The sequence below is a fragment of the Oryza sativa genome, chromosome 4 (assembly GCF_034140825.1).
Source record: "Oryza sativa Japonica Group chromosome 4, ASM3414082v1".
In the NCBI taxonomy this organism is placed as follows: domain Eukaryota; kingdom Viridiplantae; phylum Streptophyta; class Magnoliopsida; order Poales; family Poaceae; genus Oryza; species Oryza sativa.
The window spans coordinates 20,037,607-20,052,247 of record NC_089038.1 but is presented as its reverse complement, the minus strand read 5'-3'; the positions used below and the strand labels follow the sequence as shown (position 1 = coordinate 20,052,247).

General features: G+C 38.8%; 1 protein-coding gene across 1 annotated transcript; it reads right to left on the bottom strand.

The window, feature by feature from the left end:
- Window positions 1-2,117: 2,117 nt before the first annotated feature.
- Window positions 2,118-7,097, bottom strand: LOC4335708 (glycine--tRNA ligase, mitochondrial 1). Its single transcript, XM_015780993.3, has 9 exons — window positions 6,778-7,097; window positions 5,487-5,869; window positions 5,293-5,410; window positions 4,892-5,086; window positions 4,556-4,780; window positions 4,014-4,073; window positions 3,796-3,876; window positions 3,304-3,709; window positions 2,118-2,657 (listed from the first exon to the last, which is right to left on the bottom strand). The coding sequence occupies exons 1-9, from the start codon at window positions 7,078-7,080 to the stop codon at window positions 2,407-2,409; spliced, it is 2,022 nt and encodes a 673-aa protein (XP_015636479.1). The 5' UTR covers window positions 7,081-7,097; the 3' UTR covers window positions 2,118-2,406.
- Window positions 7,098-14,641: the final 7,544 nt, after the last annotated feature.

Sequence of the window (14,641 nt, the reverse complement as noted above, 5' to 3'; positions counted from 1 at the left end):
CAACCCCCGTCGATTTCATCTATTACTTATATCGTTTTCATTTGCATATTTGTTTTCGTCATTCAGTTTCTCTTACCTTCTGTAAGGATGCTTCTATGCTGTAAGATTTTTTGTTCATGTGATGTAATGGAAATTATTTCCAAGAACTCTATCTTTAATCTATAATAAAAATTAGAGTAAATTTCACAAAACTACACATAGTTTTATCAAACTATCACAAAACTACAAATTAGTATTGTATCACAAAACTACAAATTTAGCAACAAATTTATCACAAAACTACAGATTTAAAGCATTATATCACAAAACTACAGATTTAATATTGAAGTTATCACAAAACTATAGATTCTAGAGTTTGAATCCCTAGCACTACCGTTATCTTAGAGCTGTAAATGTTGTAGTTTTGTGATTAAATTGACACTAAACCTTTAGTTTTGTGAAATATTTGCCACTTAATCTTTATTTTTTGACACTCCATCTTAAATCTATAGTTCTATGAGAAATTGTGTTAAATCTGTAGTTCTATGAGAAATTTTGTGATAAATCTGTAGTTTTGTGATACAACAACTTAAATATGTAGTTCTGTGATGGTTTTGTCAAAGTATCTATAGTTTTATGAAGTTTACTCTAAAAATTACGAGTCTTAAAAAAATAGATTCACCTATGGCATATGTTCTTTAATCTTTACCTACTTGTTGGGTGTAGGAATTCGCCTCTTCCACGGAATCGTGTAGGATGTTATTGTAAGCAATACGAAACATGCCACTATTAGCATGATATCCGAGAAGGGGATCATTGCCCCAACCTGCAACCTCCACCAACCACCACATGAGATGGAGCGCAGCAATTGAACGCGATATTTAGTGCGCGTCGTTTGCTTGCACGTGCTGCCTCCTAGGTAAGTTATGTGGTTGCCATGGTTTTCTACGAATCTGAGCAAAACTCTAAAGAAATTCGGACTAAAGATATCAATTTAACATTACAAATTGTTCTTAACTTAGGTTGAGCATAACTTTTTTTCAGAATACTTGTTCTCTAAGGAAAAGAAAAAGGTGTGTTTTAAACTCCACAATGGTTGATGTTGAGCACTAAGAACCTTAGAATTTGCGTTGTTGTGTTCGGTTACACTATATGTTGTCTACCTTGTTTGTTGGTTATATGAATCCACCCCCTCCATAGAAATGTGAAGGGTGTTGTATTGTAATAAATAATACCATATATGCTGGTTTTTTTTTTTGAGGGGGAGGGGGGGGGGGGGGTTGCCCCCTCCCGTAAACAACACCAAGCTCCATGTAAGCTAACGAGATCGAGCACATGGCATTACCTGCATTTGTTGTCTCATTACGAAATTGTGTGGCTACTGCAGTTTACTATCGAGTTAAGCGACACTCTGATGAAATGCAAAGTGAAGATATCAATTCAACATTATAAAATTGTACTCAACTTTGGTTGAGTATTAAATTTTCGGATTCTTTTTGCATAAAGTAAAAGTCAAAGTTTTTCTATAATGCAGATTTTACATTTGTAAGTTGAACAAAAGAATACCCTCCATCTTAAAGTATAAATACCCTCCATCTTAAAGTATAAGTACTCCCTCCATTTCGTATTGGGAAAATATATGTCGTTTTGACTTTTTTTTCTACTTAAATTGCTAAGCTATATTTCTTTATAAACTTAGTTAAACTTTTTTAGAAAAAAAAATAAATGCAACTTATAATATGAAAGAAACAGAGGTAGTAGTATAAAGTGCTAGATAAAAGATATTAAATAAATAAAACCTCTATTTTTATAGACCGAAAGTAGGTAAGGTAGAAATGAAGTACTTCTGCACAAAGTTGAATGGGTGTGAATGAAGTTTTTTTTTTTGGACGGACAGAGTATATAAACAACGCTATAATTGATATCACGAGGAAGTCATTTCAACTACAAATCTAATAGTATCGCAATATGTGACACTAAAAACATATATACACTTAATTCAATTATATCAGTCAAAGGTTACAAATATTGTTTTTTCCTAAAAATATTGACACCTTATATTTTGGAACTCATGAAGTAGTTGTGTACATAAAACCGACATGAATAGCTCTAGTATTTTTCGCAGAGAATCAACAATATGACAATGTAAAGACTGATACTCTAGAATGACCTTCAATCACACATTCACACGGTACAAACATTCATGTGCAAAACCAAGTACAGGGAACTATGTGGTAGACCACGCCAAATATCAACAGTAAACAGGAGAAAATCATCTGTAAATATGTAGAGAAATCATCGAGATTACAGAACAATGCTCAATGCTGCATTAGCATTCTGTTAAAACATGTATCAGAAAAGCAGGATGGCAACAACCATCTCAATTCCAGCCAGAGGTTTTGGCTTGCACTGCACTGCTTGCCCCCTTCAGGTTTCTGATGCTTCCTCCTCTTCAGCGGCCGAGGCAGTATGTGCCGGGTACCTCCACATGATGTCTGCCCAGGTGCTCTGCCCGTCCGTCACTTCCTTCACCACTGAGGCCACCTCATCGACCTCAACGCGGATCTGATCCTTGCTGTCCCGGTCACGGACAGTCACACTCGTGGTGTTGTCAACCGTGATTGCCAGGGGGACACCGATTTCATCGGTCCTTGCATAACGCTTACCGATTGTGTTACCTGCAACAACCATGCCAGAAATGACAGGTTTGCTAAAACATAGTGAACAGGACCACATTTCCCATGCTCTGACAATTGTTTTGCACAACTATTTAGTATTTACAAGGTTTGCGTAGTACCATAGATCATACATATATAGTTAGAAATTTTATATTTTTGAAGAGCTGAATTCATTTTATGATTAATTCAATGAAAGTATTTCGAAAGGAAAACAGCCAGGCACATAGCATACTCCTTCCACAAAACAATCAGTTGAAAGTGTACAGCAATCAAGTTTCACCATGGCAGATAACTGGACTGAAGTTTCAATAGTTTTTGTGTAGATGCCATCAATCTGGTTAAATATTGGCATTTGAATTAAATGGGTAGCCATTTTTAAAGGTGATAATTTGGACCTATGTAAGCCACCAAGTAGAAATAATTTAACAGCCATCTGACAAAACATAAGGGCTATTCCCCTTCTCTAGAAGTTAAATAATGCATGAAAACTTATGAAAATCCAAATAAAGTTAAGCAAAACACAGAAATTTATAAAAAACAAAACAAGGGGAAAAGGCTTTCTTATGCAAATTACACTGCTTCATATGATTAGAATTGAAATCAAACACAATAAATGCTATATGCTTCACATAGTTCAATAGTGTACCTGTCATATCAATTATGTGAGAAATCCCTGCTGCTGTCAATGCTTTCGAAATTTTCTTGGCAACAACTTCAAATTTTTCGATCTTGACAAGTGGAAAGACAGTGCACTTGATGGGAGCAACAAGAGGGGGGAAACCGAATACATTCAACTGCTCATCCTCCGCCTTGCCAGGTCTTTGATAGAAGCAATGTTCGAACAGACAGTAAATGATTCTCCCTATGCCAAAGGATGGCTCTATGACAGAAGGAGTAAATTTCCTTTGATGTTCCTTTTTCTTCTCCATGTTAATTGAAACCATGCTTTTCTTTATGGTGACATCTTTCCCAAGTGTACACACCTTAAATTCAACCTCCCCTTTGGATTCTAAAGCTGATTTCATATTCAAAGCTTCAGTCTCGCTCATTGCCTGCAAGCAGAGAAAGTAGGTGGCTGATTAACAAAACAGCAATACAATATAGGCATGTAGCTGGTCAATATGGATATGAAACTTACCTCCAATGCTTCAAGAACCATCCTTTGATTCCCTTTGAACGCAAGACCTAGTTCCTTCTTTGACGGGGTTATAACTAACTTCTGAATGTGTCAAAAAAGAAGTTATTAGCAAAGCATATAATTCAGGAAGGTGATCAAATAATATAGTAGAAAGAGCATAGTTCTATTTATTCAATTAACAGAGTACAGTTGTAAACTTAGAAAAATGTTGATCTCACCTCCACTTCTCTAGGCTCTGCAAACTTTTCATGTGCTTCAAGTGCAACACCACTTTTATCCTGGTCAATATTGACAAATATAATATATGAATAACTCCATTATGGTTATGTGCAAAAAAAACACTTCAGGCCTTGTTTGGATGGACCGTAATCCAGGCTCATCCATGTGTATGCGCCAGAATTTTAGATCATAATTCCTGGCTTATACACATGGATAGGCAAGGAAAGAGGCCCATACAAATAGGGCCTTGCAGAAGAATATATTAAAAAAAATAGTGCGGGACAAATGAATAGCAGTTGAGTTAATAAAGCATGTTAAAAAAAAACTGGAATCTGTTTAACGACGAAAGGTGGCACAATGTATATTTCACAAAAGTGAGTTTTTAGAAAGAAGTTCTGCTATCAAGCTCAGTAGATAGCTCTTGTAATTTCATTTTCACCAAGACATTTAGTTTGGAAGGGACATATATTTGATTATAATGAGCAAACTCCCAGCAAGTCCCCCAAGTGAGCGTAAGCATTTAATGATAGGTAATGCATACCGAGTGAGCACGCAGATCATATGCAGACCTATCAGCAATCCCAACACACTCAATCCACCCAAAAGAGCATTCAATCTCTGCATCCCAGCAATCAGCAGCATAATGAGCCATTTCATTTGGCAGGTGCTGTCGGAACCGTAGACGATCTTTGTCAATTCCAAGCTGCGTCAAGAAGAGATAGACCCTTCCAATAAAGTAGCCAAGGGTCTCATTGTTAACAGTCCCCTGCCGGTTGCAACAGATGAGACAGACAAAAGAGTATTAGGAGTAGAAAACAAGAGTTTAAATCAAATATAGTAATAAGGTATATAGCGAAGAGCTATCGAAATATAGTACCTCAGATACAGCCTGTCCAATGTTAAGTTTCATGGCTGATTTTCCTGTCAGTTGTTGTTCTCTTGGAAACATAAAAAATTCCAGATCAGAAACATCACGAAACTTTGGGTGGGATTTGTCCTCTGGGTCCACAAAGTGCTCAATCTCCGCTAAAGTAAATTCTCGGACTCTCAGAAGTCCTTGGCGAGGAGATATCTAGTGAAAGAAGTTTGTCTCAGACCACATAGGTTGTTTAGTCAAGTAACATACAGTAATTAGTAATTACTAGATCCCATTACCACTCCATTTTGCCTTAACAAGCAACGGAGTCTTTCTATCATTTATTTTACATCATATGGTAGATGCTGAAGATAATAAATAGATGATCTGAACAGAAGGTTTGGTGATTACGAAAATCGTGCCTCATTTCTGAAGGCCTGACCAATCTGTGCTGCAGCAAAGGGTAGCTTGTTGCCGTTGTAGTAATACAAGTCTTTGAAGTTTACAAAGATACCTTGTGCTGTCTCTGGCCTCATATACCTAAAAACCGAGGAAGCACATAAGTTTAAAGCAGAATAAATGAAGTACAAAAATATTGAGCTGTTCTTGACCTCACCCTGGGCTCAAGCCTGATGGTCCAATGGAAGTTTGAAACATGAGGTTAAAGGGGTATGGGTCTGACAACGGGTTCTTGGTGTCTGGAGCAACAATGCCATACTCCTTGATCTTAGCACCCAACTGTTCTGCAGACAGATCATCCAAGACAGCAAGAACATGGTTGAATTCTGCTGTCTTCTCTGGTGACAATGTATTGTCCTTCTCAAGCTTATCCTTGCAGAAGTCCTTGAGCAAATGATCAGCACGATAGCAGGTGCCAGTCTTTTCATCTTTAACCATCAGATCTGTAAATTTGTCGACATGGCCAGAGGCCTTCAAGACAACTTCAGGAGTCACACATGGGCAGTCCACCTCAAGCATCCCCTCCTCCAACACGAAATGCTAAGAAGGTACCAAAGTAGACGGTAAGTCAATGATGTATGCATAAATACTACATTCTCAGAATGTAACAAAGATAATACGTACTAGAATGATGCCTTTGGCACATGCTGAGATGTACATCTATGGAGAATCTAGTACTAAAAAAAAATTTCCTGTTACCGACAGTGATGATAGGGGAATTATTTCACATATATCCGAGTAACACCGGGCACTAACCATTCTCCACTAATAACATTTACAGTTACACTAGTTTCTATTGATATGTCACTGTACCCACATACTTCGCAAAATCGTTTACAACGATATAACAAAGAAAGAAGAAGATACAACAGCCGCGTAATCTCCCACATTGAGGAAGCATACCAAATACCGGGTCGACCGACACATCTACACATGAAGGATACCAGACCAATTATTCCTAACCTATAAGCAAAAAAAGACTAATCCCTCCCATTCACAATCAAGGAAGGAGAGGCTTCGCTCCGGAGCTTCTAGTGGCCATCTTTCCCCAAGAGGTAGTAGAAGCTAATTTTAGCAAAACCACCACATACCAACATCACATCATCACACCACAAGTAGTAAAACTGCTATAACAAAAAAAAAAAAAACAATCCCAACACGGCACATCTTAGCCACAACACCTCACTAGTCTCGCAAGTTGCAAAACAAAGGCCCGACCTCTCGCGAAGGCCACGGCCAGCATGGCCAAAACTAAGCACTCTAGTAAGCTCGCTCCCCGCGCAGCTCAACTGCGGCGATTCCGAACCGAAACCTGAAAAAGCAGCCGCGCCTTTTGCCCCCTCGAACCCCACCCCGAAAATTGGCCACTCCCCCAATCTACTACTACTACTACACCGAAGAGAAGAAGAAGAAGCACGGGTAGTAGTGGGGGGGTGGGGGGGGATAACCTGGCGCCAGAAGGCGAGGACGTTGGCCTTGACGGCGCAGCCGGGAGGGCCGTAGTCGTAGAGGCCCGCGACGCCGCCGTAGATCTTGAAGGACGGGACGTAGAAGAGGCGGCGCTCCAGCGTGTTGGTCACCGCCACGCGGAACGCCTCGCGGTTCCCCGCCGCGGACGCGGACGACGCCGGCGCGGCCGCCATGCCTGCGGCGAGCTGGCGGCGGAGTAAGACCGCGGCGGCGGCGGCGAAGGGTTCAGGCGAGCGGGGTTTTGCGGCGGCGAGTGCGCGTGAGGCGGAGGAGAGGAGCATGAGATGTGGAGGGGGTTGGGGATGCGAGGTCGAGGGGGTGACGTGACGCCGACGTGTGGGGCCCACCTCTCAGTGGGCGCGGGCAGCTTTCCTTCCTGGTTTTGCCGTGTGGTTCCGTGCGTACAAACGGATTGGGTTGACAATCGGGCACTATAGAACTGGGGGAGAAAAGGTTAAAGGAATTGGAACAGATTGTAACTTTGGAGGAAAAACATAAATTTTAGAGGATTTTAATCCTATAGAAAAATTTTCTATGAAGTCCTTTAAAACAAAGGATTAAATCCTATCTAATCCTTTAAAATTCCTATGGAATGGACAATCGGATTTTGGAGGAAATTTAGCAAGAGCTTCAACCTCTTGCTAACTTTCCTTTGAGTCTATATCTCTCATCCAATTCCTATGTTTTTCCTGTGGTTCAATCAAACGGTCATTCCTGTGTTTTTCCTGCGTTTTGCAATCCTCTGTTTTATACTTACATTCCAATCAAAATCCTACGTTTTTCCTATTCCTATGTTTTCTCAATCCTGCGATTCAAAGGGCCCTAAGGCTGTGTTTAGATCCAAAGTTTGAATCCAAACCTCAGTCCCTTTCCATCACATCAACATGTCATACACACACAACTTTTCAGTCACATCATCTCCAATTTCAACAAAAAATCCAAACTTTACGCTGAACTAAACACAGCCTTACTCTTATATCCGTCTCGAAAAGAATTACTTGGAAGGGGACGTGACCTCCTAGAATAATGTATCTAGACATAGGGTGTATATACATTGTCCTAGAAGCTCCTAGGTTGATTCTTTTTAAACAGAGGGAGTAAGAGCGAGCGAATTCAACGAGATGATTTAAGCGGACCATACAAATTATCACATCATATTTGTATTTATGTGGAGAAGAGAGAAGAAAAACGGGCTACATATTTCTAGCCAGTTGTACTACGAACTTCAATAAACTATGTGAGAGAGATACTTGTGTTAGATATTAATGATACAGTACATATCTACAACTAACTATTGTAAGAGTGAGATATTAGGTTGGGTATAGATGATGTGTAAAATTTTGAAACTACTACCTCCTTACACAAAAGTTACACCTATTACTTTTATCCCTGAGAACAAGCACAAATTAATTTATCTTGCACACATGCAACCAATAAGTATTAATATGACTCCTCGGGTTTTGATCAAACATTTAATTTATCTATCTATTTAAGTTTTGTATGCATAAATACTATAAATAGGAACAACTTATTTGAAAGTAAAATATGAAATAGGTCTGACTCTTGTGGGCGAAGAGAGTAGTAGTTAACTACTCCCTCCGTCCCACAAAATTTCAAACCCTAGCTTCCCAAGATGAAATTAAGGAGAAAGGCAAATGACCAAAATGTCCCTAATTAGTAAGAAAGTTGTATTGATGGATATGTAGGTGAGGGGTATTTAAAGGATAAAAATTCTTGATTTGTGAACCGGTGGTAGCTAAGAAGGTAGAAGTTGGTTTATTTTGGGACAAAATTCAAACCTATAAGTTGATTTATTTTAGGACGGAGGGAGTATATTATTACCTACTCTAAGTCTAGCAGTTAATGAGCAGTTAATGAGCCTTTGGAAACCAAACTTAAAGTCAAATGTAAACTACTTTATCAACGTAGTACTAGTATAAATGCATATAAGCTCAAAGCTAAGTTAAGCATGTATTAAAGTCAACCATTACGCTCCCAACCTCATCCCTCCAACTTTTGAGTTATTTTTTCACCTTAAAAGTATGTATTCCAATGGATCAAAATACACCACTGATTTTTATTTTGAGAGAAAGGGGAATATGGAACTTTAGCTAGGTGTCATATCTATGCATGTATAGTTACATCCCACTAATTTAAATTAATTACTATAAAAAAAACTCTCATGTATATAGTTGTGTCATCAAACTACGTAAGCCATTGAATCAAAGTGTCAATGAGATCAATGCTTCTTAATAAATGAGTTTAATGCCATATTATAACGTATCCACTAGCTAGTTCTAAATATGAGCCTCAGTTCCTCGCATAAAAAAGAGTTAAGTGACAAAATAGATGCTAGCTATTGGTAATACAACAGTCAATTGGTGTTTAAATTGGAACACAACAGCTATGGCACAAATTTTAACTTCTAAGTGGTCTCAGTTCACCTATTCCTTGTGTGTTTCCGCTGCCACCACCAACACCAACGCCACAAAAGTTGTTGTTGACCGCTAAGAACATGGAATTTTTGTTGCTAGGGTTCAGCTACACTTGTTCTTTGGTGTAGGAATCCACCTCCTCCATAAAATCGTGAAGGACAAGAATAGCATTGTATTGTAAGCAACACGTAACACGCCACTTTCCCAAGGAGGCCCACTACTTTTGATTGGAACATCCAATTTTACTAAAGGTTATCAATTCTGTAAAAGTGACGCGCGAGAATTGCTATGTTTGGAGAGTTTGTGGATTCTATGGTATTATTAGATGGTTTTCGTCTATTCCAATATTCTCCATAAGTCGGCAATTATCTCCTCTATATGGATTGAATTATTTCCAAATGAGAAATTTGAAGATAACAAGGTTTGTATTCAGTTTGGATAGCCTAGACAATCTGATAAAAACGGTCGTGGATTTCGCATACGGACTCCGTTTTGGAAAATTGAGTACTTGTTGGAGAGCTAATTTATTGGCCCGCATCAAGGTTTTAGTCCCACCTTCAAATTGTTCGTGGTTTATCTGCAATCTACCAAACTAATCAACAATTGCTGCAGGAGAAGTTTCTTTCTTCGTGTCCAAGTCATGTAATGAGTTTGTTTATTGTTTAGAGGTCTTAGGGTTGCAATATAAGCAATAGGTGTGCATCTATTATAGAGGAGGACTCGACATTATGAATAAAAGTTAGCTTTTAGCTACAACTATGTGAGGGTCTTGCCACCCGTTCTTCCTATGATTTGGCACAACCACATATAGGGGAATATGATGATCCTAATTAAGATCATGCTTGCTTTCCGCTGGGATTAAGGGTTAGATAGTTTTATTAAGCATCTACTAGTGATTTTGCATATTCGTGGTTAAAGGTGTGTTGCACGGGCAGCGTGTTGTTCACCCAGTTCGTGAGGTTTCACGGTATATCTGGATCCTACGTCGAGAAGATCGGGTTACTTCCCGTATCAAGTAATGAGTTAGCTTGGTTAATTATCTGATTTTTTTTATCTAAGAAATTAAATAAGGTTGCAATCCACCGGCTAGAATGATGAAACGACATGACGATATGTACGTCATCCATATATTGAATGACTCGATGCATTCAATTTTAAATTGATGCTATTCCCTCCATATCATATTATAAGTCGTTTTGAATTTTTTTTCAGTCAATCTTCTGTAAGTTTATACAAAAATTTAGCAATATCTACAACACCAAATAAGTTTTCTAAATGTAACATTAAATATATTTTGATAATATGTTTGTTTTTATTTTATAAACTTGGTCAAATTTTAAAAAGTTTAACTAGAAAAAAGTCAAAACAACTTATGATATGAAACGAATGTAGTATTTATTATCTACCCTATAATTCACCAACTGATGTACATCCTCATTCCTCATTGATCGGTCAGGATTGTCTCGCTCGAATCCAACGTCCCAAATCACTCCCACCATCTCCTCACACCGCTTCGTCCCCTCTCCCAATCTCCCGTCATCCACGCCCCCAAATCGCACCCCTCGATCGAAATCGCTGCTTCCCATCCGTTTCCTCACGCACAATTTGCGCTCCCTCTCTCCCGAGTGCAGCCGTTGCCGCCGCCGATCGATCATCTCCGTGCGCCCCATCCATCCCTCCACGCGCAATCTCCGCTCCTTCTCTCCCATCACTCCCTCTCTCCCGGAGCGCAACCGTCGTCTCAACTCATCGCCGGTGACCAACGTTACACCGGGGTCATCGCCCTCGCCTCGCCTCCTCTGATCTCCTCACCACCAAATCTCTTTTGCGCCGCAACCGGCGCCCTCTCCACAGCGCCACCAGTCAAGTCGTCTTCGATCCCTCGCGCGCTGCCACCGGCGCCCTCTCCACCGTGCCGCCATCAGTTTGTTGATCCCTCGCACGTTGCCACCGGATTCCACCCCACCGCGTCGCAAGTCAAGTAGTCATCGATTCTTGTCGTCCACTCTCAGTCGCGCCACCCCTAGGACTCCTCGCCATCGCAGGTCATCGAACCTGCCGGCCAACAAAGTAATTAGGTAACCATCGCGATTTTGCATTTTAATGTAGAAATGCAAAATCATTATATCAGTGGATGTGATTAATAATGCAACTTTCATGTTTCTTATGTGTGTATGCATATCCCACTACTAAACTATCAATGACGATATCATGGTTTAATAAACTTCATTAGCATCTGCATCTTTTTATATAATGCAAATGGTTTAACTTGATTATCATCTGCATTGTGAAATCATTTACTTCTCTCATGATTGGGATGTTTATATCTGAAAATTCAGAGAAAGCGCTTAAATTAGCAGCGTTGGAATGCTGCAACAAATGAATTCTGATCGAACTCATACAATGCTAATTTTTTTTAACTTCATTGCTTGGTCAGCAACATAGCCCAGGAAACCAATTAAATTGATAGACATGTTGTGTGCTCTTTTAAGAGAACACCATCTGAATTGACATCCAAGTTAAAAGAAGACATTTAATTATCTGAATCATGATGCCAATATTCAGAGCTTCTTTTACTTTTAGTTGTATACATTATTCTGTGATTATTCTGTGATGTGTACCGAAGGTTATATACAGAATGAGAATTTACCTCAGTGCTGGAATTGTGCAGTGATAACTTCTGATTTGTGCAGTGATAACTTCCTTAAAATGTTAGATTTGTGCAGTGTTATTTTTTCCTTTAAAATGTCAAATGTGGTTTACATTTTTATTCATGACACCTGAATATGTACATATCGTGCATTAGTAATGTGCAAGCACTTATCGATGTATTGCCTAAAGGAACACTTTTTCAGTTAATTAGTGAACTTATGAAAAAAAATCAGATGTTTAATATCTGAATAAATTCATATTCTCTTCTCTGCTCATGCCTTCATCTGTTCATCAGGATGAGGTAGTTACTGTTGTACTGTAGTTGACAAAGTAATTAGAGTTTGTTGCATTGATTTCTGTGGACTGAATTTCCTGATTCAAGTCTCTTGTTGCTCACTGACAGCCCGTGATATGCCTTCTTCTCAGACAATATCCCCCAAAAGTCAAGCTCAAAGGTACGCATCCTCCTTCAATTTGAAGAAATATATTTTATATTTCACTCAGGTTTGTTTACATAGCATATGTTTAATTAAGGGTGAATAGACATTTAAAATTGTTAGCATTTTCAATAGTGACAGGAAAATATAGGTTACATGAATTGACCATGAATACATCCAAATCCTTAAGAAAGTCATTTTTTTCCAAATCAATATATTTCAAATAGCTGATACATGTGACAAAGGAAAATATAGGAGAACGGCCACATAGTAATCTGTTAGCATTTTAGTTTTTTTACATTAATCCATCAGTCCAGGACATCTTCATAAACAATATTCCCAAACCAAGTGGATCAAATAATATGGATGTTAGCATTTTGTTTTTTTTAACATTAATCCCATGTGCATAAAACCTGCTATCTCTTTTGAATCCATTTGCTAATTAAGAGGCGCGCTCTAGGCGGGACGGAGTTGCCGCCAAGGAGGTCGAGCTCCAAGCAACCTAAAACCTTATTGTCAGCTTTGAAAGAGATCGAATTAACTCTCTTTTCTATTTATTTTTTCAGCTTTGAATTAAATATTGTCGAGTGATGAAGCGAAGAAAATACTTAGTTTTTATCTTGACTACTTGTTTAAACCATTCATCCATTCCTTGGTTATCATTCTGGCAAGGTACATGTGATGCGCTGGATTAATTAGAAAAATTTTTAAAAAAGAGATGACATAACAGAAGATGGGCCACTTTGTTCCTTGAGCCAACTAGGCAAGCTAGCTACCGTGCATGCAGCAGCAGCTCAGCTGTCCTTGGGCCTAGCCCATGGCGACTGAGCAGTGCCGAACAGCAGCAGCAGTTGCAAGTTTAGTCCCACCTCGCCTAGCTAGCTTGAGGAGCACCAGCATATAAGGATACAATGCCCGAGATTGACTCTGGTTTTTTTTTTTGTGTGAAGCGAGGATAGTGTAGGTGTGGTCCAACTGAATGGGTTGGATCGAAAACGATGGACCCTGGGTCACAATATGCATGAATGATAAATTGATTGATCGATTGAAAATCTGGCTATTTTTTTGGTGAGATGGATTGATTTGTTGGTTTCTTAGGAATCTGTAGCACAGTATCAATTTCATGGAGTTCATCTATGGGTGGGTGGTGGACAGTAATGTGTGTGGTGCGTCAGTCTTAAGTTGTGCTAATTATTTTTTAACATGTGGTTTTTCTTTCTGACATGCTCTTTCATTGCAAATGGTTTCAGTAATTAACCATTATCTATTCACATACTGTTTAGGTGTTCGCAAACAGTCATGCTTGTAAAATCTCTTGCCCTTTTCCCCTTGGAATGTTAAATTTAATAATGTTATGCTCTTTTTAGGATTTCCCCTTGCCAATAGCATTGGTGGAGATAAAGTGGAAGGTGGAAAACTAATGACCATGGGAAGAAGGTCTGACTATCTCATTGTCTTATTTGACCTGTATTTCAGTATGCGTTTAGCTTCTTGGCAATCAATTGTGGATGCAAGAGAACTGTTTGAGCTTCTTGGTACTAAATCTGGGTGGTACTTGTATGAGCTAGATTCGTATTTGGATATCCGTACGTGTTGGTGTGGGTCCTCGAGACCGGGAGTGTAGCTGAGAGACTGATGATGAACGTTGTGTTTTTCATGGGCGATGGTGATCTGGTGGTGCTGATGTTTGACACGGAATTTTTAGATAAACAGAGTAGCACATTTTTGATAGACTAACAACTCTCTGAGTATTTGGTTTATAGGATTGCACTTGAAAAAATTCAGGATATATGGGATTTGTTGGAATATCTGTATAGCCTATACATCTGCAGTTTAAATTTACAGCATGTTCTGTAAACTAATTCATATGGTCAAACAGATTAACAAGTCTAAACTATAAAGGACAAATTTCAATTTTCATGATGCATAGTGGGGAAAATTGCTCTTACACTCTCTAACATGCTTTGTGAAGACATGAAGGCTGGTCCAGATAGGGTTCTTGTTCTTTATGATCAGATGAGTTAGACAATGACTTGTGAGTCTTTAGAAGATAAACTCTGCATAATTGTAACTTTCTATCCAGCTCAAATTTGTCTCCTGTGATCAATATAGTTTATAAAATAATAAAAATGCTTTTGCTTGTAATATGAAGTTTGGTTTGTATTACTTCTACGCAATATGTTTAGTTTGTATTCCTAAGCGCATAAGGAATTAGATTGTTTTCAAACATGCAAAAAAGTTGCAATTTGAGTTTTCTCGTTAGTATCTAATTAGCAACAGTATAATAATTCTTTTTGATATTGCCTGAGTATATCTTG

Bases quoted from the DNA above. Each gene is read 5' to 3' on its own strand.
- LOC4335708 (XM_015780993.3), bottom strand. From the start codon at position 7,080: ATGCTCCTCTCCTCCGCCTCACGCGCACTCGCCGCCGCAAAACCCCGC. The intron at 5,870-6,777 runs GTTATCCCCCCC...GTACCTTCTTAG, and splicing joins TCCTCGCCTTCTGGCGCCAG to CATTTCGTGTTGGAGGAGGG. The intron at 2,658-3,303 runs GTACACTATTGA...TGGTTGTTGCAG, and splicing joins TCACATAATTGATATGACAG to GTAACACAATCGGTAAGCGT.